Source organism: Oncorhynchus tshawytscha, linkage group LG30 (assembly GCF_018296145.1).
Source record: "Oncorhynchus tshawytscha isolate Ot180627B linkage group LG30, Otsh_v2.0, whole genome shotgun sequence".
In the NCBI taxonomy this organism is placed as follows: Eukaryota; Metazoa; Chordata; class Actinopteri; order Salmoniformes; family Salmonidae; genus Oncorhynchus; species Oncorhynchus tshawytscha.
In genome coordinates this window covers 3,165,470-3,191,288 of record NC_056458.1, presented here as the reverse complement: position 1 = coordinate 3,191,288, position 25,819 = coordinate 3,165,470, and the positions used below count along the sequence as shown (strand labels likewise).

General features: G+C 42.9%; 1 protein-coding gene across 1 annotated transcript in view; it reads left to right on the top strand.

Moving 5' to 3' along the window:
- The first annotated feature begins 766 nt into the window (after positions 1 to 766).
- The window catches only part of LOC112228999 (beta,beta-carotene 9',10'-oxygenase-like), a 106,071-nt gene continuing 81,018 nt past the window's right edge, over positions 767 to 25,819 (top strand). Inside the window, exon 1 of the mRNA XM_024394849.2 lies at positions 767 to 928. Within this exon, the coding sequence (XP_024250617.1) occupies positions 901 to 928 (28 nt within the window). The 5' untranslated portion in view covers positions 767 to 900. The remainder of the gene's footprint in view (positions 929 to 25,819) is intronic.

Genomic DNA, 25,819 nt, shown 5'->3' with positions numbered 1-25,819 from the left:
TAATATTATTTGACTTTTGCACTAACAAATATTCATATTCATGAAATCACAAGTGCAATATTGCGAAACACAGCTTAGCCTTTTGTTAAAACCTCCTTAGAGGTTTTAACAAAACTTTTTTCAATATCTGCCTGAAGACATACCCAAATCTAACTGCCTGTAGCTCTGGCCCAGAAACAAGGAAATGCATATTCTTGGTACCATTTGAAAGAAAACACTCTGAAGTTTGTGTAAATGTGAATTGAATGTAGGAGAATATAACATAATAGATCTGGTTTAGATAATACAAGGAATAAAACCATACGTTTATTTTATTTTATTGCTGTATCATCATCTTTAAAATGAACAAGATAAAACAAACATTCAGATAGGGATGATGGGGACAATTTAAGTGAAAAATAGCCCAAATGAACCCAAGTGGCCAAATTGGTGATGGTATACATTTTGAAACAAATAACTACATACAAAATGCCAAAATGGTATTCTAACACACCACCCCCAAAGTTTGGAGGACAAACTTCCGGCGCCGACAGAGATGGCCGCCTCGCTTCGCGTTCCTAGGAAACTATGCAGTTTTTTTTTTTTTTACGTGTTATTTCTTAGATTAGTACCCCAGGTCATCTTAGGTTTCATTACATACAGTCGAGAAGAACTACTGAATATAAGATCAGCGTCAACTCACCATCAGTACGACCAAGAATATGTTTTTCGCGACGCGGATCCTGTGTTCTGCCTTACAAACAGGACAACGGAGTGGATTCCATGCAGCGACCCAAAAAACGACTCCGAAAAAGAGGGAAACGAGGCGGTCTTCTGGTCAGACTCCGGAGACGGGCACACCTAACTGAATTCCACACACAGAATTCTTCACACAGGAGCAGCAGTGTTCTAAGTCAAGCCATGCCACCAGTAAAGCTTGAGGTATCAGGTAAGGTTATTCTCCTCTTTAAAGGTTAATCCTACATCTTAATGTCTTTATCCATAACCTACAGCCGCATATTACTTTTGTATCCTAGGCTACAGCTGAATATGACTGTTTTTACCCAGGCTACAGCTGTTGGCATATTGGTTGTTTCATAGTCTACATATTACTACATATTATAGCTGCATGTGATTGCTGTTTCCTAGGCTACATATTACTGCATATTATAGCTGTATTTTACGGTTGTTTGCTAGGCTACATTTTACAGCATATAGCTGCATATTTCTGTTGTTTGCTAGGCTACATTTTACAGCATATAGCTGCATATTACTGCTTATTATATGTGAATTTTACTGTTGTTTCCTATACTATTTTTCTGCATATTATAGCTGCACGTGACTGTTGTTTTCCTCTGTGTGGGTGTGTATCCTGTCCTTACTAAAAACAGGTGGCAAATACAAATGGTAATCTGGAATAGCCTGTTTGACTGAAAGACAAGACATGTTGGTCATAGAGACTATAACAATGCTGGCTGTAAAGTATGTTTACTTTCTTGTTTGCAATGGAAGCACACAGTGCCTTCAGAAAGTATTTATTTTTCCACATTTTGTTGATTTACAACCTGCATTTTAAATTGATGAAATTGGAATTGTGTGTCACTGGCCTACACACAATACTCCACAATGTCAAAGTGGAATTATGTTTTTCTATATATTTGTTTTGACAAATTCATTAACAACAAAAAGCTGAAATGTCTTGAGTCAATAAGTATTCAACCACTTTGTTTTGACAAGCCTTAATAACTTCAGGAGTAAAAAATTGTGATTAACAAGTCACATAAGTTGCATGGACTCATTCTGTGAGCAAATAATTGTTTTTAACATGATTTCTGAATGACTGCCTCACCACTGTACCCCACACATACAATTATCTGTATGTTCCCTCAGTCGAGCAGTGAATTTCAAACACAGCAAACACAGATTCAATCAAATCAATCAAATCAAATCAAATTTTATTTGTCACATACACATGGTTAGCAGATGATAATGTGAGTGTAGCGAAATGCTTGTGCTTCTAGTTCCGACAATGCAGTAATAACCAACAAGTAATCTAACTAACAATTCCAAAACTACTGTCTTATACACACAAGTGTAGGGGGATAAAGTATATGTACATAAAGATATATGAATGAGTGATGGTACAGAGCGGCATAGGCAAGATACAGTAGATGGTATCGAGTACAGTATATACATATGAGATGAGTATGTAAACAAAGTGGCATAGTTAAAGTGGCTAGTGATACATGTATTACATAAAGATGCAGTAGATGATATAGAGTACAGTATATACGTATACATATGAGATGAATAATGTAGGGTATGTAAACATTATATAAGGTAGCATTGTTTAAAGTGGCTAGTGATATATTTTACATCATTTCCCATCAATTCCCATTATTAAAGTGGCTGGAGTTGAGTCAGTGTGTTGGCAGCAGCCACTCAATGTTAGTGGTGGTTGTTTAACAGTCTGATGGCCTTGAGATAGAAGCTGTTTTTCAGTCTCTCGGTCCCAGCTTTGATGCACCTGTACTGACCTCGCCTTCTGGATGATAGCGGGGTGAACAGGCAGTGGCTCGGGTGGTTGTTGTCCTTGATGATCTTTATGGCCTTCCTGTGACATCGGGTGGTGTAGGTGTCCTGGAGGGCAGGTAGTTTGCCCCCGGTGATGCGTTGTGCAGACCTCACTACCCTCTGGAGAGCCTTACGGTTGTGGGCGGAGCAGTTGCCGTACCAGGCGGTGATACAGCCCGCCAGGATGCTCTCGATTGTGCATCTGTAGAAGTTTGTGAGTGCTTTTGGTGACAAGCCGAATTTCTTCAGCCTCCTGAGGTTGAAGAGGCGCTGCTGCGCCTTCTTCACGATGCTGTCTGTGTGGGTGGACCAATTCAATTTGTCTGTGATGTGTATGCCGAGGAACTTAAAACTTGCTACCCTCTCCACTACTGTTCCATCGATGTGGATAGGGGGGTGTTCCCTCTGCTGTTTCCTGAAGTCCACAATCATCTCCTTAGTTTTGTTGACGTTGAGTGTGAGGTTATTTTCTTGACACCACACTCCGAGGGCCCTCACCTCCTCCCTGTAGGCCGTCTCGTCGTTGTTGGTAATCAAGCCTACCACTGTTGTGTCGTCCGCAAACTTGATGATTGAGTTGGAGGCGTGCGTGGCCACGCAGGCGTGGGTGAACAGGGAGTACAGGAGAGGACTCAGAACGCACCCTTGTGGGGCCCCAGTGTTGAGGATCAGCGGGGTGGAGATGTTGTTGCCTACCCTCACCACCTGGGGGCGGCCCGTTAGGAAGTCCAGTACCCAGTTGCACAGGGCGGGGTCGAGACCCAGGGTCTCGAGCTTGATGACAAGCTTAGAGGGTACTATGGTGTTAAATGCCGAGCTGTAGTCGATGAACAGCATTCTCACATAGGTATTCCTCTTGTCCAGATGGGTTAGGGCAGTGTGCAGTGTGGTTGAGATTGCATTGTTTGTGGACCTATTTGGGCAGTAAGCAAATTGGAGTGGGTCTAGGGTGTCAGGTAGGGTGGAGGTGATATGGTCCTTGACTAGTCTCTCAAAGCACTTCATGATGATGGAAGTGAGTGCTACGGGGCGGTAGTCGTTTAGCTCAGTTACCACAAACACCACGGAGGTGTTCCAATGCCTCGCAAAGAAGGGCACCTGGTGGTAGAAGTGTATGACTAAAAAAATATACCTTGAATATCCCTTTGAGCATGGTGAAGTTATTACATACACTTTGGATGGTGTATCAAAACACCCAGTCACTACAAAGATACAGGGATCCTTCCTAACTCAGTTGCTGGAAAGGAAGGAAACCATATAGGGATTTCACCATGAGGCCAATGGTGACTTTAAAACAGTTACAGAGTTTATTGGCTGTGATAGGAGAAAACTGAGAATGGATCAACAACATTGTAGTTACTCCACAATATTTAACCTAATGGACAGAGTGAAAAGAAGGAAGCCTGATATATTCCAAAACATGCATCCTGTTTGCAACAAGGCACAAAAATAATACTGCATAAAATGTGGCAAAGCAAATCAATTGTCCTAAATACAAAGTGTTTTGTTTTGGGCAAATTCAATACAACACATTCCACTCTCCATATTTTCAAGCACAGTGGTTGCTGCATCATGTTATGGGTACGCTTGTAATCGTTTAGGACTGAGGAGTTTTTCTGGATGAAAAATATAAGTAATGGAACTAAGCACAAGCAAAATCCTAGAGGAAAACCTGGTTCAGTCTGCTTTCCACCAGCCACTGGGAGATGAATTCACCTTTCAGCAGGTCAATAACCTAAAGCACTTGTCCAAATATACACTGGAGTTGCTTACCATGAAGACAGTGAATATACCGGAGTGGCTGAGTTACTGTTTTGACCTCAATCTGCTTTAAAATGGCTGTCTAGCAATTATCAACAACCACCTTGAAAAAGTATAATGCTGGTTTGTAAATCTTTTCAAGACTTACCTAGAAAAACCCAGAATTGTAAACGCTGACAAATGTGATTCTAACATGTATTGACTCAGGGTTGTGAATACTTATGTAAATTAGATATATCTGTATTTCGTTTTCAATAAAAGTGCATAACATTTCTAAAAACCTGTTTTCACTTTGTGATTATGGGGTATATGTGTACATGTGATTATTAGTTTTTTGAATCTATTTTGAATTCAGGCTGTAATGCAAAAACAATATGGAATAAGTCAAGGGGTATGAATACCTTCTAAAGGATATGTTGTAAACACTGTCTTCCGGTATGCTTTAATGCAGAAACAGTGTGCTGTGTGCTAAGGCAGTGAATAAAACAAACTTAGGGAGGAGGCTTCTAATGTTAAAACCTCTTATGGATATGGGAGACGCTAGCGTCTCAACTGGCCAATTGCCAGGGGAAATGCAGACCGCCAGATTCAAATAAAATGCTATAAAATTCAAACTTTCATTAAATCACACATTTAAGATACTCAATTAAAGCTACACTCGTTGTGAATCCAGCCAACATGTCAGATTTTAAAATGCTTTTCGGCGAAAGCATAAGAAGCTATTATCTGATAGCTTGCTCCCATCTGCACCAGCAGTAAACAAAGGAGCTAGCGTAGCAGGCGCTACACAAAACGCTGGAATAAAATATAAAATATGCATTACCTTTGACGAGCTTCTTTTGTTGGCACTCCAATATGTCCCATAAACATCACAATTGGTTCTTTTGTTCAATTAATTCCGTCCATATATATCGAAAATGTCCATTTATAAAGCGCGTTTGATCCAGAAAAAAACAGCTTACAAAAACACAACGTCACTCCAAAATATTTTAAACTACTTTTGTAATACAACGTTAGGTATTTTTAAACGTTAATAATCGATCACATTGTAGACGGGGCAATCTGTATTCAATACATGAATGAAAAGAAACCAGCTCTGCTTTTCACGTCTTGCGCAACTCACAAAAGTGTCCCCAGTTCCGAGTTGGCCTACTTCTTCAATGCATAAAGGAATAACCTCAACCATATTCCAAAGACTGGCGACATTGTGTGGAAGCGGTAGGAACTGAAAATGGTTTACTATTAAATATCCAATGGCAAAGACAATATAGTGAACAGAGATGGGGGAAGAAAAAAAAAAAAACTTGAACAGTTAGTCCTCTGGGTTTTGCCTGCTACATAAGTTCGTTTATACTCACAGACATGATTCAAACAGTTTTAGAAACTTCAGAGTGTTTTCTATCCAAATATATGAATAATATGCATATCTTATATTCTTGGCATGAGTAGCAGGAAGTTGAAATTGGGCACGCTATTTATCCAAAAGTGAAAATTCTGCCCCCTAGCTTTAACTTCTCGCGACTATCAAACCCGGATCCGGGAGCGTAATTAGCATAATTAATTAATTAATCAACTAATTAGCATAACGCAGCGGACATAAATCTTCCTACAAAATCTTCCATTCAGGAAAATCACAAATGAAATATATTGAGACACAGCTGAGCCTTTTGTTAATCACACTGTCATCTCAGATTTTCAAAATATGCTTTACAGCCAATGCTAGACAAGCATTTGTGTAAGTTTATCAAGGCATAATGCTATGCTAGGCTCTGCTGGCAGCAGGCAACATTTTCACGAAAATAAGAAAAGCAATCAAATTAAATCATTTACCTTTGAAGAACTTCGGATGTTTTCACTCAGGAGACTCCCAGTTAGATAGCAAATGTTCCTTTTTTCCAAAAATATTATTTTTGTAGGCGAAGAAATCGACCGGAAAATGCGATCACTACAACGCAAAACTTTTTTCCAAATTAGCTCCATAATATCGACAGAAACATGGCAAACGTTGTTTAGAATCAATCCTCAAGGTGTTTTTCACATAACAATTCGATAATATATCCGTCGGGCCAATTGGTTTCTCATATGAAGCGATTGGAAAAATGGCTACTTGTGTACTTTACACAAGATTTTCTGCGGGAGCCATCATGTGACCACTTGCTAAATGTGGTTCCTTACGGCTATTCTTCAACATAAATGCGTAAAAAGACGTCACAATGCTGTAGACACCTTGGGGAATACGTAGAAAACGTAAGCTCATTCGCAGCAATATAAGGAGTCATTGGCATGAGGCGGTTTCAAAAAATGCGGCACTTCCTGATTGGATTTTTATCTGGGTTTCGCCTGTAACATCAGTTCTGTTGCACTCACAGACAATATCTTTGCAGTTTTGGAAACGTCAGAGTGTTTTCTATCCAAAGCTGTCAATTATATGCATAGTCGAGCATCTTTTCGCATCTTATCTTGTTTAAAACGGGAACATTTTTCATCCAAAAATTTAAATACTGCCCCCTAGTTACAAAAGGTTTAAGAGGTTAACATGCATGAAACCAAGGCTTTTACGTTTACAGAAGTCAACAAAAGAGAGCGCCTGGGGAATGGAAGTGGAGCTAGGCACTGCAGGGCCTGGATTAACCTCTACATCACCAGAGGAATAGAGGAGGAGTAGGATAAGGGTACGGCTAAAGTCTACAAGAACTGGTCATCTAGTGCTTTCGGAACAGAGAGTAAAAGGAGCAGGTTACTTGTTGCGGAAGAATAGATTTAAGGCATAATGTACAGACAAGGGCATGGTAGGATGTGAATACAGTGGAGGTTAACCTAGGTTTTGAATGACAATGAGAGAGGTTTTGTGTCACGAGAATTTTCAATCCCAATGATAATAACTAACCATCAATAGCTCTGACCAATCCCCGAGGTTTGTAAGACCATGGGTATAATAATAATTAGTCAAAGACTCAGCTTATGCAAAAGGTTAGTACAGTTTATTCAGAGAACGTTCTAAAGTCAAGAACACAAAGACATCCATTTTAAAGCTGCGCACATACTTCCACACAAACAGTAGATATCCTACGCACATCCTGTCCCACTACCCAGCCGACAAAGATTAGGGGTGTCCGTGGGAATCACTCCCCGTCCTCCCTCAAGATAGGGAGACCCTGGGAAGTATTCTGTGGCCCCCAGCCAAGGTCGGTGCCGAATTCTACTCAGATAGTCTGTTTTTAAGACACTATAAAGACATAAACATTAGCTATATTGTTTTACCTTAATTCTGAGAAGAACTACACATTAATTGATTATAATTGTATTAATTCTAATCAATTCCATACAATTATATGGTTTCAGGGTGGAATATTTTAATCATTCAATTAACAGATAAATCCCATTAACATTTTGTCTCTAGAGACACCATTTAAACCAGGTGAGGTCACCACGTGTGAGAGGTGGAACAAAAGGGCAAGCTAAGGCATGTCGTGACGTTGTATTAGTTAATGTGACGACTGTTGCGCATTGAATGATTACAAGTTTCTAATTGCGTGATTAACTGAATCAAGCCATTATTAACGCATTAACCTGGGGCACCATGGGAAAACTAGTTTTTATTGAGTTTCTATTTCCCAAATGAACTCAAAGAATATCAGAATATCGATTTTACAACAGCCGCTAATTAACCAGTTACCTCTGCAATCTCGTTCTGAACGTCGTATAGTCCGTGAATCTGCACGGCCCCGGGTCTCACCAATGAGTTTGTACCACACCAATCTTAGTTGGATATTTATTTACTAAAAAGCTAAAATGATGATAAAAGATACACATAGACAAAACACATTATAGGCTATTGATTAGAACTTAGTATAACGGGCCAACACACTATGGCGCGTGTTACCCAAAATGGGGATTTCAAAGAGAGAGAGAAAAAAGAAGGTACACGAGAGAAATATACATTTGGGTGAATTTGTCAGCTATGCTATTCTACCCTAGCCTTGCCCCAAACTGCCACTCTTATGGATCAGAATATAATGATGTAATTACGTGGGGGAGGTCTCTGAGGATTCTCCTCGTGGACCGTTCAATGGACCGTTCAGCTGCTCGATGACGCACTACTCCGGCGCACGTCTCTGATCGTCCTCCTGATGTCAGTGTCCTTTTGGCTTAGGAGTCTGTTCCCTCACCCTTGCTCTAGAAGGGGTCTTCTAAGGGACAGACAACTCTGTAGCTCAGAGCTCACAGCGTTGGAATGAAACAGTGTAGATACCACGATTCGATGGGAGATGGAGGCTAGGTGGTTCGACTTGAATTCACCCACTTAGACACAGCTACTCATCCGTAGCTTGGGTAGAAAAATATTTCTTTGTCTTCAAACTTGCGTTGCATTTGGGGTTCGTTGACCTTTTAGACCTTGGCTGCAGCTTGGGTCACGTAGTCTTCCTGTAAATTCTTTACTCACAGGTTTTATACCCTTGGGTCAGAAGTGGGCGTAACTGCCTTTAGGGCAATTCTCTGGGTGAAGTTATGAGGGCAAGGTCTAGATTTGACTCAAATCCAATTTTAGACAACTAACTTCACATTTCATCTTTCCCAAAACATTCTCTTTGATTTGGATATTTTCCATACAACGTACAATGTATAAACATCAAACGTATACTAGGAAAACTCTTCACGTTACAATGTTTTCATATTAACGTCATCTATTAACCTTTAATAACAAAACAAAAATGACAAACATTTTCATATTCCATCTATCGTCATGACCACCATTTTGGCTGACGGAAACCATTATTCCAAAGTCCCTTTATTTCATGTTTAATGTTCTGAGGCTGGTTCTCCATAGTAACAGGACAAAGGAATTTGTCTGTGGCCTGAGATTTACCAGGGGCGTGAGGGGTCATAAACCCCCACATCTTCAGACCCCTAGATCTCTCCTCCTCTGTTGGGGTTGAGAGATAATATGTAGGGTGGTGGTCTCCTGTAACCTGACCTGATCAGGACAAGTCATGACAGGCATATTGAGCATGGCTGGAGGCTCTACAGTGAAATGAGACAATAATGACTAACCAAAACAGCAATGGACACGGCATATTGACATTAGGGAGAGGCCTAGCCTATAGAAAGCTGATGGGATCCTCTTAGTTTTAATAGAGTCAATCACTCTGTTTTCTCACACAATTGCAAAGCCTAGAGAAATGTTGTGTAACATGAGCTCATCAGCTCTCATTAAGAGTTTGATTTGATTTTTAATTTCATTTGCATTGATGTCAGGGTGATTAGAGGGACAATAGAGTGCTGAGTACCAGACAGTTAGCAATTATGGTAGTCTACTAATGACCATCAGCAGCATCAGAGCTTGGAGAAGCCTAATTTACCATGACTAAATGGTCATGTGTAATTTGACTGACATCATGACTCGTGACTGCTGGTGTGGTGGTAATATAGTCACCGTAACAGCCCTACCCCTTGATATTGTGCATCTGAAGCAGAGAATAGCTTTACTCGCACATTGTTTACATTGGTCAGCTATATGTTCAATTTAAAAACACTACCAATAGACAATGTTTGAAGCTAGTCATTATAATACATTTTGTACATTACTTGTGCTGACATTAAATTGTTCAGTACATGTCCAACCCTTGTAATTTAGGTGGTGAAATGTCTGGAAAGAGGAGATCATGGGATCCTTAACTTAAAACATACAACTGCTATTACCAAGACTATCACAACAATGACATTCTCTATGCTAAATGTGTAAAAGAAAGACAATAGTTGGGCTATAAGAAATATTTTTTATTCAATGGGGCTAGGCAAAGCAGAGATGACAACATACTTTTCATTTCACCCATACAACAAAATAGCCTATTATTAAAGTACAGTATGTTTACAATATCAACAATAGTATTTTACAAGTTCGAAATTACATTGTATATATTCATACAGTTTAAGGGGGCACTTTTGTCTTGACACCAAGGTGAAGGTAATCTCTACTTAAATGGCACAACAGAACCATTCAGATTGTCCAAAGTACAGCACATGACAACCATCTCATATAACTGAGGGATGTCTCCTTTCGTATCTGGAAAAGGACCGAGTAGAAGTAGAAGCAGATGCAGCATTGCTTATCTTCACAGTGGGAATCCAGTTGATATGGGTGTCTTGATATGAGTAGCACACCTGATGTTAGAATAGCACTTCTTCCTATACCTATACCTATACCAACAGGGCTTTGAAGTCCTTGGTTGTTTTTAATTAATTCAGGTGTTTCATTGTCATATACATATTAAATATATTGTTGGGCAGGAACAACTAATAGTCAACACATCAAGTTGTCCTGTCTCATTGAGGCCTTTGTCCTATAATGTCATGTCCTTACATTTTCCCTCCTCTTATGAATTTGCGTCTCCCCTTTTCATGGTTATGGCTAGAAGGGATCCAGCTTTTGTAAAATGAACATAATATTTGACATTTCATAGCAGATTGGGAAAATGTAAACAGCAGGATAGGAGAATTAAGTTAAGGGTTAGTTAGGATAGCTGAAATGCAAAAATATAACTGTTTACATTAATTTGACAAGCTGGATCCCTTTTAGTCAGGACCCCTTTTCGGCCTAGAGCACATGGTTGCTTTCAAGACAAGGTCGCTTTTATTTATCTGTTGTCAGTGTCAGAAGAGTAGGCCTGGACCAACAAAGATTCTGCTAATGTCATATAATGTGTAGTAGAATTGCATGAAAGGTTAATCAAAGGCCACATTCTTCCCCAAAACTTGAAACTCAGGTGACACATGCTAATAGCTAGACTACAAGCTATCGAGCCAGCTAGTTAATTTTGGGTCATTTAGGGTAGGTGTTAACTCCTGGTTAGCATAACAGTTAAATTAAACTTGAAATCGATCAGACTTGACTTACCAGTGATGAAATAAACGTAGTAAACCCTATATTGACAGCTGTCTTTGTTCAGGTCTTGACGGGCAAAAAGGTTTCTTAGCTTTTCTGACAGTTCTTGAGTCTTATCTCATTGGTGTCACCAATAGAGTTTCATGATTGTGGTACATCTGTAAATGTATATTTTTTCCTGTTTTCTTTCCTGCCTTGTTAGAGCAGCCAAATATGCCACCTAAAATGACCGTGGTGATGAATCAACTAGTTTTAGTCACTGTTATCATGCAGTTTGGGGTAGCCGCTCGGCTGTTGTCAGAATAATTCATGTGGTGGTCTTCCAACATGGCCGCAAGGAGGCAATTAAACCTTTACAAATAAGAACCAGAAGTTCCAGCTAAAACCTGGATTGGAAACTGTGCTTCACGCGCAGCAATAGATCTCTTCGCGAATGCAGCCTGCTTGAGCAGGTCCATCAACATTCCATATGGCAGTTGGGACAGAGTGCACGGTAAGCTACAAAACAACACAGCTGAAAAACAATGACAGTTTCTCAAAATGTATGCAAAATACTTTGAAAAGAGTTGTAGTCCCTGTTCTCCTGCATTCTTGTTTTACTTTTGTAACTAAAGCAGCGGTTTGTTGGGGAGAAGGATGTCAAAGAAATATTTGCTATCTAGTTACTGTAGCTAGCTAATTTGAGCTAGCTAACTAGCTAGCTAATGTTAGCTCTCTGGCTAATCCTCCATGGTACATTATAACTTTTACCTGTTGTAGGTGTTGGTTACAGCTAGCTAGCTGACATTTTGATTTCTGTTTAGTTAGTGATAGTAAATGTGTGTGTGTGTGTGCGAGAGATGATCACAATAACTTTAGAAAACATTGTCATGTAAACGTTGTTATCCAAGTAGTCTAATTTTGATATGCTCTTTTTTAAATCAAAAGGCACTCGCACATCTGAGCTATCTTTTTTTGCAGGTGCATGGTAACAGTAGAATAAAGTGAGAAAAAATAAGAAATCCACACACCGATCTTGATAGCATCACTGTTCTTTAATAAGCTTTACATGTCGGCCACACAGCCTTCTTCAGAGCTTTTGTGAGCTTTTTAAATTAGCACCATTGTGTGGACATAGCCCCACCACATCCGTTCCATGCATCGAATGGGGTTGGAGTCGAGAGAAAACAAATAAGTGCTACCAAATACAACAATGTTCATTTCATAAATATTCAAATAAAGTGTGTACATCAAAAGTATTAAACACGTCCGTAAAACCACATTGAGGACATCGCCCTACCAAGCAAGATTTCTTAAATCATTGGGTACACCGCAAGAAAAACGTCAGAGTAATCTGAAATGAGGGCATAATTCATGTTCACATTTACAACATAACATACATAGGCATTTCATCATTAACACCTCTAGGAAATAATGTCTGGAGTGTGAAATTCCCAAACTATTCTCTTTTACTCAGAGTAGGCCTATTAGTTATATCATCTCCCCTGTCTGTTATCTTAACTTTCTCTACACCACAAAATCTAAAGGTAGAAATGTAATGTTGTAGGTCATTAAAATGTACTGCAACTGGATAATCCCTGTCGTTTCTCCTGATTGAACTTTAATGTTCACAAATTCTCTGTTTGAGAGAACGAGAGGTTTTACCTACATAACACAGCCCACATGTATATTTAATCATGTAGATGACATGGGTGGCGGAGCACGTAATAATGTCATTTATTTGGAACCGTTTTCCTGTGTCACGCCCTGGTCAAAGTATTTTGTGTTTATCTTTATGTATTTGGTCAGGCCAGGGTGTGGCATGGGGTTTTTGTAATTGTGGTGTGTTTGTCTTGGGGTTTTGGTGGTGGTATTGGGATTGTAGCTTAGTGGGTTGTCTAGCAAGGTCTATGGCTGTCTGGAGTGGTTCTCAATCAGAGGCAGGTGCTTATCGTTGTCTCTGATTGGGAACCATATTTAGGCAGCCATATTCTTTGAGTTTGTCGTGGGTGATTGTCCTTAGTGTCCTATGTGTACTCGTTGTTAGTTTGCACCAGATAGGCTGTTTCGGTTTCGTTTATTGTTTTTTTGTAAGTTCGTGTTTCTTTGTTATATTAAACATGGATCGCAATCGACACGCTGCAGTTTGGTCCGACTCTCTTTCATCACCACTAGAAAACCGTTACAGAATCACCCACCACCAACGGACCAAGCGGCGTGTCAACAGGCAGGAGCAGCCGAAAAAGGAGATGCTCACCAAGGATTTCTGGTCATGGGAGGAGATCTTCGACGGGAGAGGACCCTGGGCTAAACCAGGGGTGTGTAGCCGCCCAAAGGAGCAACAGGAGAAGAGGCAACAGAGGCAGCAGCAGCAGGAGCAGCAGCAGCTACAGTGGGAGAGGTTGCACCACCTGGAGTTATGGACATGGGAGGAGGAATTGGACGGTAAAGGACCCTGGAATGAGCCTGGAGATTATTGTCGCCCCAAAGCCGAGCTGGAGGCAGCAAAAGCAGAGAGGCGGCATTATGAGGAGCTAGCACGGCAGAGCGGATGGAAGCCCGAGAGTCAGCCCCAAAAATTTCTTGGGGGGGCTTACAGGGAGTATGGCTATGCCAGGTAGGAGACCTGCGCAAACTCCCTGTGCTTACCGGGGGCTGGAGAGACCGGGCAGGCACCGTGTTATGCTGTGGAGCGCACGGTGTCTCCAGTGCGGGTGCACAGCCCGGTTCGGTATATTCCAGCTCCTCGTATCGGCCGGGCTAGAGTGGGCATCGAGCCAGGTAAAGTTGGGCAGGCTCGGTGCTCAAGAGCTCCAGTGCGCCTGCACGGTCCGGTCTATCCAGTACCACCTCCACACCCCAGCCCTCCGGTAGCAGCTCCCCGCACCAGGCTTCCTGTGCGTGTCCTCGATCCAGTACCACCAGTTCCAGCACCACGCACCAGGCCTTCAGTGTGCCTCGCCTGTTCAGCGCAGCCAGCGCTTTTCTCCTCTCCTGCGCTGCTGGAGTCTCCCGCCTGTTTAACGCAGCCAGAGCCTTCCTCCTCTACAGCGCTGCCGGAGCCTCCCGCCTGTTCAGCGCAGCCAGAGCCTTTCTCCTCTACAGCGCTGCCGGAGCCTCCCGCCTGTTCAGCGCAGCCAGAGCCTTCCTCCTCTACAGCGCTGCCGGAGTCTTCCGCCTGTTTAGCGCAGCCAGAGCCTTCCTCCGACACAGCGCTGCAGGAGTCTCCCGCCTGTTCAGCGCAGCCAGAGCTGCCAGTCTGCATGAAGCAGCCAGAGCTGTCAGTCTGCATGGAGCAGTCAGAGCTGTCAGTCTGCATGGAGCAGTCAGAGCTGTCAGTCTGCATGGAGCAGTCAGAGCTGTCAGTCTGCATGGAGCAGCCAGAGCTGTCAGTCTACATGAAGCAGCCCGAGCTGCCAGTCTGCATGAAGCAGCCAGTCTACATGGAGCAGCCAGAGCTGTCAGTCTACATGAAGCAGCCCGAGCTGCCAGTCTGCATGAAGCAGCCAGTCTACATGGAGCAGCCAGAGCTGTCAGTCCGCATGGAGCAGCCAGAGCTGTCAGTCCGCATGGAGCAGCCAGAGCTGTCAGTCTGCATGGAGCAGCCAGAGCTGTCAGTCCGCATGGAGCAGCCAGAGCTGTCAGTCTACATGAAGCAGCCCGAGCTGCCAGTCTGCATGAAGCAGCCAGTCTACATAGAGCAGCCAGAGCTGCCAGTCTGCATGAAGCAGCCAGAGCTGTCAGTCTGCATGGAGCAGTCAGAGCTGTCAGTCTGTATGGAGGAGCCAGAGCTGTCAGTCTACATGAAGCAGCCCGAGCTGCCAGTCTGCATGAAGCAGTCAGTCTACATGGAGCAGCCAGAGCTGTCAGTCCGCATGGAGCAGCCAGAGCTGTCAGTCTACATGAAGCAGCCCGAGCTGCCAGTCTGCATGAAGCAGCCAGTCTACATGGAGCAGCCAGAGCTGTCAGTCTGCATGAAGCAGCCAGAGCTGTCAGTCTGCATGGAGCAGCCAGTCTGCACGGAGCTGTCAGTCTGTAAGGAGCTGCCAGTCTGCAAGGAGCTGCCAGTCTGCAAGGAGCTGCCAGTCAGCACGGAGCCGCCAGAGCGGTCAGTCTGTAAGAAGCCGCCAGAGCTGTCAGCCTATATGGAGCAGCTAGTGCCGCCAGTCTGCCCAGCGCCGCCAGTGCCCCCGTCTGCCCAGCATCGCCAGTCTGCCCAGCGCCATCAGTCTGCCCAGCATCGCCAGTCTGCCCAGCATCGCCAGTCTGCCCAGCATCGCCAGTCTGCCCAGCATCGCCAGTCTGCCCAGCACCGCCAGTCTGCCCAGCGTCGTCAGTCTGCCCAGCGTCGCCAGTCTGCCCAGCGTCGTCAGTCTGCCCAGCATCGCCAGTCTGCCCAGCATCGCCAGTCTGCCCAGCATCGCCAGTCTGCCCAGCATCGCCAGTCTGCCCAGCACCGCCAGTCTGCCCAGCGTCGTCAGTCTGCCCAGCGTCGTCAGTCTGCCCAGCACCGCCAGTCTGCCCAGCATCGCCAGTCTGCCAGACTCTTCCAGATCTGCCAGTCAGCCAGACTCTTCCAGATCTGCCAGTCAACCAGACTCTTCCAGATCTGCCAGTCAACCAGACTCTTCCAGATCTGCCAGTCAGCCAGGATCTGCCAGTCAGCCAGGATCTGCTGAAACCACCAGCCAGCCAGGAGCTGGTAGATCTATCTACCTGCCTGAGCTTCCTCTCACTCCTGAGCTTCCTCTCACTCCTGAGCTTCCTCTCACTCCTGAGCTTCCTCTCACTCCTGAGCTTCCTCTCACTCCTGAGCTTTCTCTCACTCCTGAGCTTTCTCTCACTCCTGAGCTTTCTCTCACTCCTGAGCTTTCTCTCACTCCCGAGCTTCCCCTCAGTCCCGAGCTGCCTCGGTCCCGAGCTGTCCTTCAGTCCCGATCTGTTCCTCAGTCCAGTGGGGTTCTGGGTGAGGACTACTAGGCCATGGTCGGCGGCGAGGGTGGACTATCCAGGGACGAAGGGAGAGGGGACTAAGACATTAAAGAAGTGGGGTCCACGTCCCGCGCCGGAGCCGCCACCATGGACAGACGCCCACCCGGACCCTCCCTATTGTTTTGAGGTGCGTTCGGGAGTCCGCACCTTAGGGGGTTCTGTCACGCCCTGGTCAAAGTATTTTGTGTTTATCTTTATGTATTTGGTCAGGCCAGGGTGTGGCATGGGGTTTTTGTAATTGTGGTGTGTTTGTCTTGGGGTTTTGGTGGTGGTATTGGGATTGTAGCTTAGTGGGTTGTCTAGCAAGGTCTATGGCTGTCTGGAGTGGTTCTCAATCAGAGGCAGGTGCTTATCGTTGTCTCTGATTGGGAACCATATTTAGGCAGCCATATTCTTTGAGTTTGTCGTGGGTGATTGTCCTTAGTGTCCTATGTGTACTCGTTGTTAGTTTGCACCAGATAGGCTGTTTCGGTTTCGTTTATTGTTTTTTTGTAAGTTCGTGTTTCTTTGTTATATTAAACATGGATCGCAATCGACACGCTGCAGTTTGGTCCGACTCTCTTTCATCACCACTAGAAAACCGTTACATCCTGTATGTGGGTGGCAGAAATATTCACACTTCATCATATTGTTGCATTGTGTACAACCTCTGCTTTTATAGCTACCATTTGGAAGAAGACGTAAAAGAGCCTGGCTGATTTTCTTTTGTGGCTGGCAATTGGCATGGACCAATTTATCGTGTAAATTGCAACCTCTTCTATTTGGTATTATATTAGGATCCGCATTTGCTGTTGCAAAAGCAGCAGTTATTCTTCCTGGGGTCCACACAAAACATGAAACATAATACAGAATGACGAAATACAGAACATCATTAAACAAGAACAGCTCAAGGACAGAACTACATACATTTTTAGGCACGCGTAGCCTACATATCAATGCATACACACAAACTATCTAGGTCAAATAGGGGAGAGGCATTGTCCCACGTGGCGTTGTCTACTTTCAGTACACATTTTCTCTAGGATTGAGGTCAGGGCTTTGTGATGGTCACTCCAATACCTTGACTTTGTTGGCCTTAAGCCATTTTGCCACAACTTTGGAAGTATGCTTGGGATCAATGTCCATTTGTAAGACCCATTTACGACCAAGCTTTAACTTCCTGACTGATGTCTTGAGATGTTGCTTCAATTTATCCACATAATTTTGCATCCTTATGATGCCATCTATTTTGTGACGTGCACCAGTCCCTCCTGCAGCAAAGCACCCCCACAGCATGATGCTGCCACCCCCATGCTTCACGTATGGGATGGTGTTCGTGGGCTTGCAAACCTCCCTCTTTTTCCTCCAAACATAACAATGGTCATTATGGGAAAACAGTTCTATTTTTGTTTCATCAGACCAGAGGGCATTTCCTCAAAAAGTATGATATTTGTCCCCATGTGCAGTTACAACCTTTTTTTATGGTGGTTTTGGAGCAATGGCTTCTTCAATGCTGAGCAGCCTTTCAGGTTATGTTGATATAGGACTCGTTTTACTGTGGATATAGATACTTTTCTACCTGTTTCCACTAGCATCTTCACAAGTTCATTTGCTGTTGTTTTGGGGTTGATTTGCAGTACGTTAATCTTTAGGATTAACTTTACGATTTTCCTTCCTGAGCGGAGTGATGGCTGTGTGGTCCCATGGTGTTTATACTTGCGTACTATTGTTTGTACAGATGAACGTCATACCTTCAGGTGTTTGGAAATTGCTCCCAAGGATGAACCAGACTTGTGAAGGTCTACATTTTTTCTCTGAAGTCTTGGCGGATTTATTTTGATTTTCCCATGATGTCAAGCAAATAGCCACTGAGTTAGAAGGTAGGCCTTGAAATACATCCACAGGTACACCTCCAATATACTGAAATGATGTCAATTAGCATATCAGAAGCTTCTAAAGCCATGACATTATTTTCTGCTGTTTAAAGGCACAGTCAACTTAGTGTATGTAAACTCACTGGAATTGTGATTCAGTGAATTACAAGTGAAATAATCTGTCTGTAAACAATTGTTGTAAGAATTAATTGTACCATGCACAAAGTTGATGTCCCAACTTACCAAAACTATAGTTTGTTAACAAGAAATTTGTGTGGTTGAAAAACAAGTTTTAATGACTCCAACCTAAGTATATGTAAACTTCTGACTCAACTATAGCTCTGAATCCACGATATGGCAGAGGTTGAAAACCCATAGCACTTAAGTTTTTTCAATAACAGGTTATTTGTCAATAATATCAAAGGCTGCACTGAAATCTAACAGTACAGCTCCCACAATCTTCTTAGTATCAATTTCTTTCAACCAATCATCAGTCATTTGTGTCAGTGTAGTACATGTTGAGTGCCCTTCTCTATAAGCTTGCTGAAAGTCTGTTGTTAATTTGTTTACAGAGACATAGCATTTTATTTGGTCAAACAACATTTTTTCCCCAACAGTTTGCTAAGAGCTGGCAGCAAGCTTATAGGTCTACTGTTAGAACCAGTAAAGGTCACTTTACCACTCTTGGGTAGCAGAAGTACTTTGGCTTCCATCCAGGCCTGAGGACAAAGACTTTCCTCTAGGATCAGATTAAAATATGACAGGAGTAGATATAGAGTCAGCCACCATCATCAGTAGCTTTCCATTTAAGTTGTCAATCCCAGGAAGTTGGTCATTATTCCACCTCTCCCACACTAACTTCACAAAATTCTTACTTGCACTGCTTTTCTTTCATTATTTGTTTTTTTATGCATGAATATAATTGCTCACTGTTTGTCTAAGCTTGTCCACTTTGCCAGTGAAATAATCATTAAAATAACTGGCAACATCAAATATGTTTGTGATGAACAATCCATCTGATTCGATGAAAGATGGAGTTGAGTTTGTCTTTCAAACCATAATTTAATTTAATGTACTCCAAAGTTATATCATTGATCTTGACTTCATAATAAAGTTTCTTCTTCTTTTTGTTGAGTTTAGTCACATCATTTCTCAATTTGCAGTAAGTCAGCCAGTCAGATGTACAGCATGACTTATTAGCCACTCCTTTTGCCCCATCTCTTACAACCATACAGTTGATCAATTCCTCATCAATCCATGGAGCCTTAACAGTTTTATCAGTCAGTTTCTTAACAGTTGCATGTTTATCAATAATTGGATGAAACAATTTCACAAATTCATCAAGTGCAGCGTCTGGATGCTCCTCATTAATCACATCAGACCAACAAATATTTTTTAACATCATCCACTTAAGAGTCACAGCAAAATCTTTGGTATGATCTCTTGTACCCTATTTTAGGCCCAGCTGTTGGAACTGGCTTTCCTAGACATAGCCACTATATTGTGATCACTGCATCCAATGGGTACGGATACAGCTTTAGAACATTCTACAGCATTAGTAAAGATGTGATCGATACATGTGGATGATTTTGTTCCTGTATTGTTTGTAAACACCCCGGTAGGTTGATTTAATAACCTGAACCAGATTACAGGCACTGGTTACAGTAAGAAGCTTCCTCTTGAGTGAACAGCTTGATGAAAACCAGTCAATATTCAGTTCCCCAAGAAAGTAGACCTCTCTGTTTACATCCAATACACTATGAAGCATTTCACACATATTATTTAGATACTGACTGTTAGCACTTGGTGGCCTATAGCAACATCCAAAAGCAAAGGCTTTAGATGTGCCAAGTTAACCTGCAACCACAACACTTCAATAACACTTGACATAAGATCTTCTCTAAGCATTACAGGGATATGGCTCTGAATATATACATCAACTCCTCCCCCATAAGCATTTCTGTCTCTTCTATAAATGTTATATCATTGTATTGCTACTGATGTATCATAAAATGAATTATATAATTATCAATCTAGTCTCAGAAATGGCTAATATATGAATGCTATCTGATGTTACCAAATGATTGATTTCATGACCCTTATTTCTGTCACGTTCTGACCTTAGTTCTTTGGTTATGTCTTTGTTTTAGTATGGTCAGGGCGTGAGTTGGGTGAATTGTCTGTGTTCGTTTTTCTAAGTTGTGTTTTGTGTTTGGCCTGGTATGGTTCTCAATCAGAGGCAGGTGTCATTAGTTGTCTCTGATTGAGAATCATACTTAGGTAGCCTTTTCCCACCTGTGTTTCGTGGGTGATTGTTTCCTGTTTTGTTGTTTGTGTCACCATTCAGGACTGTTTCGGTTTTCGCTTACTTTGTTATTTTTGTATTTTGTCGTGTTCAGTGATTATTAGTGCATTGGTCCGATCCTTGCTACTCCCCCTCAGACGAAGAGGAGGAAATCCGTTACAGAATCACCCACCAACCAAGGACCAAGTAGCGTGGTATTGGGCAGCAGCAGAAATCTCTGGACTCATGGACATGGGAGGAGATTCTGGACGGAGAAGGACCCTGGGCACAGGCTGGGAATATCGCCGCCCCAAGGCAGAGCTGGAGACAGCGAAAGCTGAGCGGCGGTGGTATGAGGAGGCAGCACGGCAGCGTGGCTGGGACGAGAGGCAGCCCCAAAAATGTATTGGGGGGGGTGGACACGGGGAGTGTGGCTAAGTCAGGTAGGAGACCTGAGCCAACTCCCTGTGCTTACTGTGGAGAGAGGTGGACCGGGCAGGCACCTTGTTATACCGTGAGGTGAACGGTGTCCCTGGTGCGTTACATCGTATCGCATCGTATCGGCCGGGCTAGAGTGGGCATGGAGCCAGGTGCCATGAAGCCAGCTCAGCACATCTGATCTCCAGTGTGTCTCCTTGGGCCGGGGTACATGGCACCAGCCCTACGCACAGTGTCACCGGTTCGCCAGCACAGCCCAGTGCGGTCTGTTCCATCTTGCCGCACTGGCCTGGCGACGGGGAGTATCAAGCTAGGAAGGGTTGTGCAGGCTCGGTGCTCAAGACCTCCAGTGCGCCTCCACGGTCCGGTCTATCCGGTGCCTACTCCGCGCACCAGGCCTCCGGTGGCAGCCCCACGCACCAGGCTGTCTCTCCGTCTCCTTCCTCCAGGTGCTCCCTCCTGTCCAGCCCTGTCAGAGTCGCCCGTCTGTCCTGAGCTACCGGAGTCGCCCGTCTGTCCAGAGCTGCCGGAGTCGCCCGTCTGTCCTGAGCTGCCGGAGTCGCCCGTCTGTCCTGAGCTGCCAGAGTTGCCCGTCTGTCCTGAGCTGCCAGAGCCGCCCGTCTTTCCTGAGCTGCCAGAGCCGCCCGTCTGTCCTGAGCTGCCAGAGCCGCCCGTCTGTCCTGAGCTGCCAGAGCCGCCCGTCTGTCTTGAGCTGCCAGAGCCGACCGTCTGTCCTGAGCTGCCTGTCACATTCTAATCTTAGTTATTTTGTTATGTCTTTGTTTTAGTATGGTCAGGGTGTGAGTTGGGTGGGTTGTCTATGTTCATTTTTCTATGTTGTGTTTTGTGTTTGGCCTGGTATGGTTCTCAATCAGAGGCAGGTGTCGTTAGTTGTCTCTGATTGAGAATCATACTTAGGTAGCCTTTTCCCACCTGTGTTTCGTGGGTGATTGTTTCCTGTTTTGTTCTTTGTGTCACCATTCAGGACTGTTTCGGTTTTCGTTTCCTTTGTTATTTTTGTATTTTGTCATGTTCAGTGATTATTAAAGTATCATGGACTCTTACCACGCTGCGCATTGGTCCGATCCTTGCTACTCCTCCTCAGACGAAGAGGAGGAAATCCATTACAATTTCTAAGGCTACATATAGTAATATGGGCTATTTTCAGCCCTTTCCCTGGTAGCTTATCAGAGATAGACATGATATTGAAAGAGCAGTCAAAGCAAGAGAAAAATATATAAATTCAGCATTCCATTAATCAATTGGTGTGTGTGTGTGTGCTGCGGGGTTGAGGTTACGAACCCAAAAGCCTTGGCTCTCTCATCCCTTCCAGGCTTTTGGGTGGGATAGTGGACAATGAGGATGTATGGAATGTCCTTACGCGCTCTGGTAGCTTTCATGGCGGGATCAGTTCCTCCCTGTTCTGGTGCACAGCTTCAGGATAGTCCTTGTTGAGAAAGATTCCTCTCAAGTTCTTGGCTCTTTCCAGAACAGCTACCTTGTCCTTGAACCTCAGGAACTTGACCATTATCGGCCTGGGCCTTTCACCTGGGCCGGTGGTGGGTTTTCCAGTCCTGTGGGCGCGCTCCATCTCAATCTTCCCGTGGTCCATCTTCAATTTCTCAGAGATCAATTCCCTCACTTTGTCCTCAGACTCTATCCAGGTCTCATGTGGAGATTCTGCAATTCCGTCCACAACCATATTGTTTCACCTTGATTGTTCCTCGAGATTGTCTAATTTATCTGTCATTGTTATCATGGATTCACACACAGAGCTGATGTCCTCTCTCAATGACTTACAGATTGCTGTCATCTTGCCGTTCTCCTGTTTCAACTCGTCGAGCTCACCCTTGGAGATCTGTTATTCAGGTCCTGGACCTCTCTGGTCATGTATTCCATTCATTTATTAGTAGAAACCATGAGAATTTGGACAAAACACTTGAAACTATTTTCTTGTTGTTTTGTTTGTTTAAAAGATCCTTCATGTGTGATAGAAAGACACCACTGGCACTGTCCTCAACGGTACTCCCATCGGCTTTGGTCTTTGTCATTGTAGCTAGCAAAGTATCTTAGGATGTTACTCCTCGCAGTTCCAGACAGGGCAGATCATGGGGAAAATTAAAAACAACAAACAGCAGGGATCTAGACAGCCACAAACCTGGGACAATCCGCGGTCCCAGCCACATTGGCTAACCATATCGCAGGCAGCGTTCTAGAACACCTCGCTAGCTTGATGTCCAGCTAGCTAGCAGCTAGGCTAGCTGCGACGCCAAAAAGCTCCTCAGACCCGTCCTTGGTCGGCAGGATAACTGGAAAGATACATGCAGTCCCAGCAACGGATGCCAACTGCGTTACGTGATCCAACATAAGAAGCTAGGTAGCTACAAAAAACTTTACCATATTCTTTTAAACAACTAACTTTCCAAATAAAGAAATCCAAGCTCTTCCTTATTCTCCATAGAACAGGAAGTGACTAAATTAATTATAGCAGCAGTGTAGCTGTGAGAGGGATTCTTAAATTCAGCTGTCAAAGCTGGGTCCGATGATAAAACATGCCAGTGTTTCTTGACAGCATCTCCCACTTTTGTGAGTTCAAAGTATATGTGGCGGTGAACATTACAGAGTGTTCTTCAGCTCTAATAGGTTGTTTTAGTAGAATTTCAGCTCATTTTTCCCAATGCCAAATGAAGAGCTTCACCCACACATTCTGGAAAGTAACCTATTTTTAGAATCCTATTGCGCATCTCTGCTGCTTTTTCTATATTGTCCTCTGTGGAGTGTCATATATGGCTCAGTCTGAAAAACTGGCTTCTTGAAGTCCTCTTTTTAATGCTTCAAGGTGGAAGCTGTCCCCCTGTAATTGAGTATTTATGTGTGTTTCCTTTCTATACAGTGTTGTAAACAGAGTTTCATTTGATTTCTCATTTCACATATCGAGGTAATGAACGCTTTTAGAGTCACATTCGATAGTGAATTTGAGATTGGGGTCAATGTCATTGAGTAATACCCTAAAGTCTGACAGCTCTTCTCCCATTCCTCCCCATATGCACATTTTTTGGTCAATATATCGATACCACTTCAGGATTATATTCAAAAATAGATTTTTGTTTTCATTGTTAACAAAACTATAATGTCTTAGCTCTTATTACTTATTTATATAATAAGATTCCGAATACAAGGAAGTGAACTGGAGCTTCACATTTACTAAAACGAGTTAGTACCAGAATAACATAGATCAACACTGCTCAATTCTTAATTCAGTAATTGACAGAACATAACAAAAATGTTGTTCAAAAATACCCACATAAATATTAACATAGCTCGGAGCGAATGTGGAACCCATCGATGTTCCATTCAATTTGGAGGTAGTATTCATCATCAAACCTGAAATAGTTATACGTCAAAACATATTCAGCCAGCTCTAAAATCAAGTTTGTTGGTGTGTATTCGTTGGTATCTCTGTCTCTCAAATACTGAGCTAGGGCTGTGATAAGATAATTATATTCTCCAGGTATATAACCCAATTTAATTATATTACTCTAAGCCTGAAACCCAGAGTTTGTAGGAAACTGGTTGAAATGAATCAGGCGGAGACCCAGCTACAATGGTCAAATGTTTATTCACGGGAACGTTCTAAATTCAAGAATACAAAACAATTCATTTTATACTGACTTCTCACGCCCACACATTCACACAAACATACATACACAAACATACGCACACACATACATACGCACACACAATACACACAAACATACGCACACACATGTCCTGCTACGCACACACTGTCTGTCTCACTACCCAGCCGACAGAGATAGTGACCTTGTCCTTGAGACGGAATGCTGGTATATAGACTCTTGACATCTAATATGACCAAAATGCAGTCTTCTGTTAATATCGTTATTAGTGAGATTTTGTTTATGAAGTATATAGAGTATTTTACATATGATGGAAATGCTTGCACATGAGATTTAATAAAATAGTCTACGAAGGTTGACAATGGCTCTAGCATTGAGCCTATTCCAGCAACCACTGGTCTACCCCATCACACCACTCTTATTAATCGTTACTCGAATAAAACAATGGGCCTTTATATACTCCCAGTAATTCTAAGCATGTCATTTCTGTGGATGAATTCTGCAACAATTACTGTATTGTGATGTAGATTTGTTTTTGGCATTGCTTGATCTATTTTAAATATAAAAATATGTTGGCTACGGAATTTAATTGGTGACTATGGAAACAAATAGAAATGAAATGAACAATGTTTTCAATATTCAACTTTATCCTCTGCAATACTTTTTACAGTACACTCTTTTGCTATCTACAACCTACGGTTGAAGTCGGAAGTTTACATACACTTAGGTGGGACTCAAAACTAGTTTTCCAACCACTCCAAAAATGTCTTGTTAATAACAAACTATAGTTTTGGCAAGTCGGTTAGGACATCTACTTTGTGCATGACACAAGTAATTTTTCCAACAATTGTTTACAGACAGATTATTACATTTATAATTCACTTTATCAAAATTCCAGTGGATCAGAAGTTTACATACACTAAGTTGACTGTGCCTTTAAATAATTGTAGACCTCCACAAGTCTGGTTCATCCTTAGGAGCAATTACCAAACACCTGAAGGTACCACGTTCATCTGTACAAACAATAGTACGCAAGTATAAACACCTTGGGACCACGCAGCCATCATGCTGCTCAGGAAAAAGACGTGTTCTGTCTTCTATAGTTGAACGTACTGGTGCGAAAAGTGCAAATCAATCCCAGAAAAACAGCAAAGGAACGTGTGAAGATGCTGGAGGAAACAGGTACAAAAGTATCTATAAAGCGAGTCGTATATCGACATAACCTGAAAGGCCGCTTAGCAAGGAAGAAACCACTGCTCCAAAATGTCATAAAAAGCCAGACGACTGTTTGCAACTGCACATGGGGACAAAGATCGTACTATTTGGAGACATGTCCTCTGGTCTGATGAAACAAAAATAGAACTGTTTAGCCATAATGACCATTGTTATGTTTGGAGGAAAAAGGGGGACGCTTGCAAGCCGAAGAAGCAACCCCACA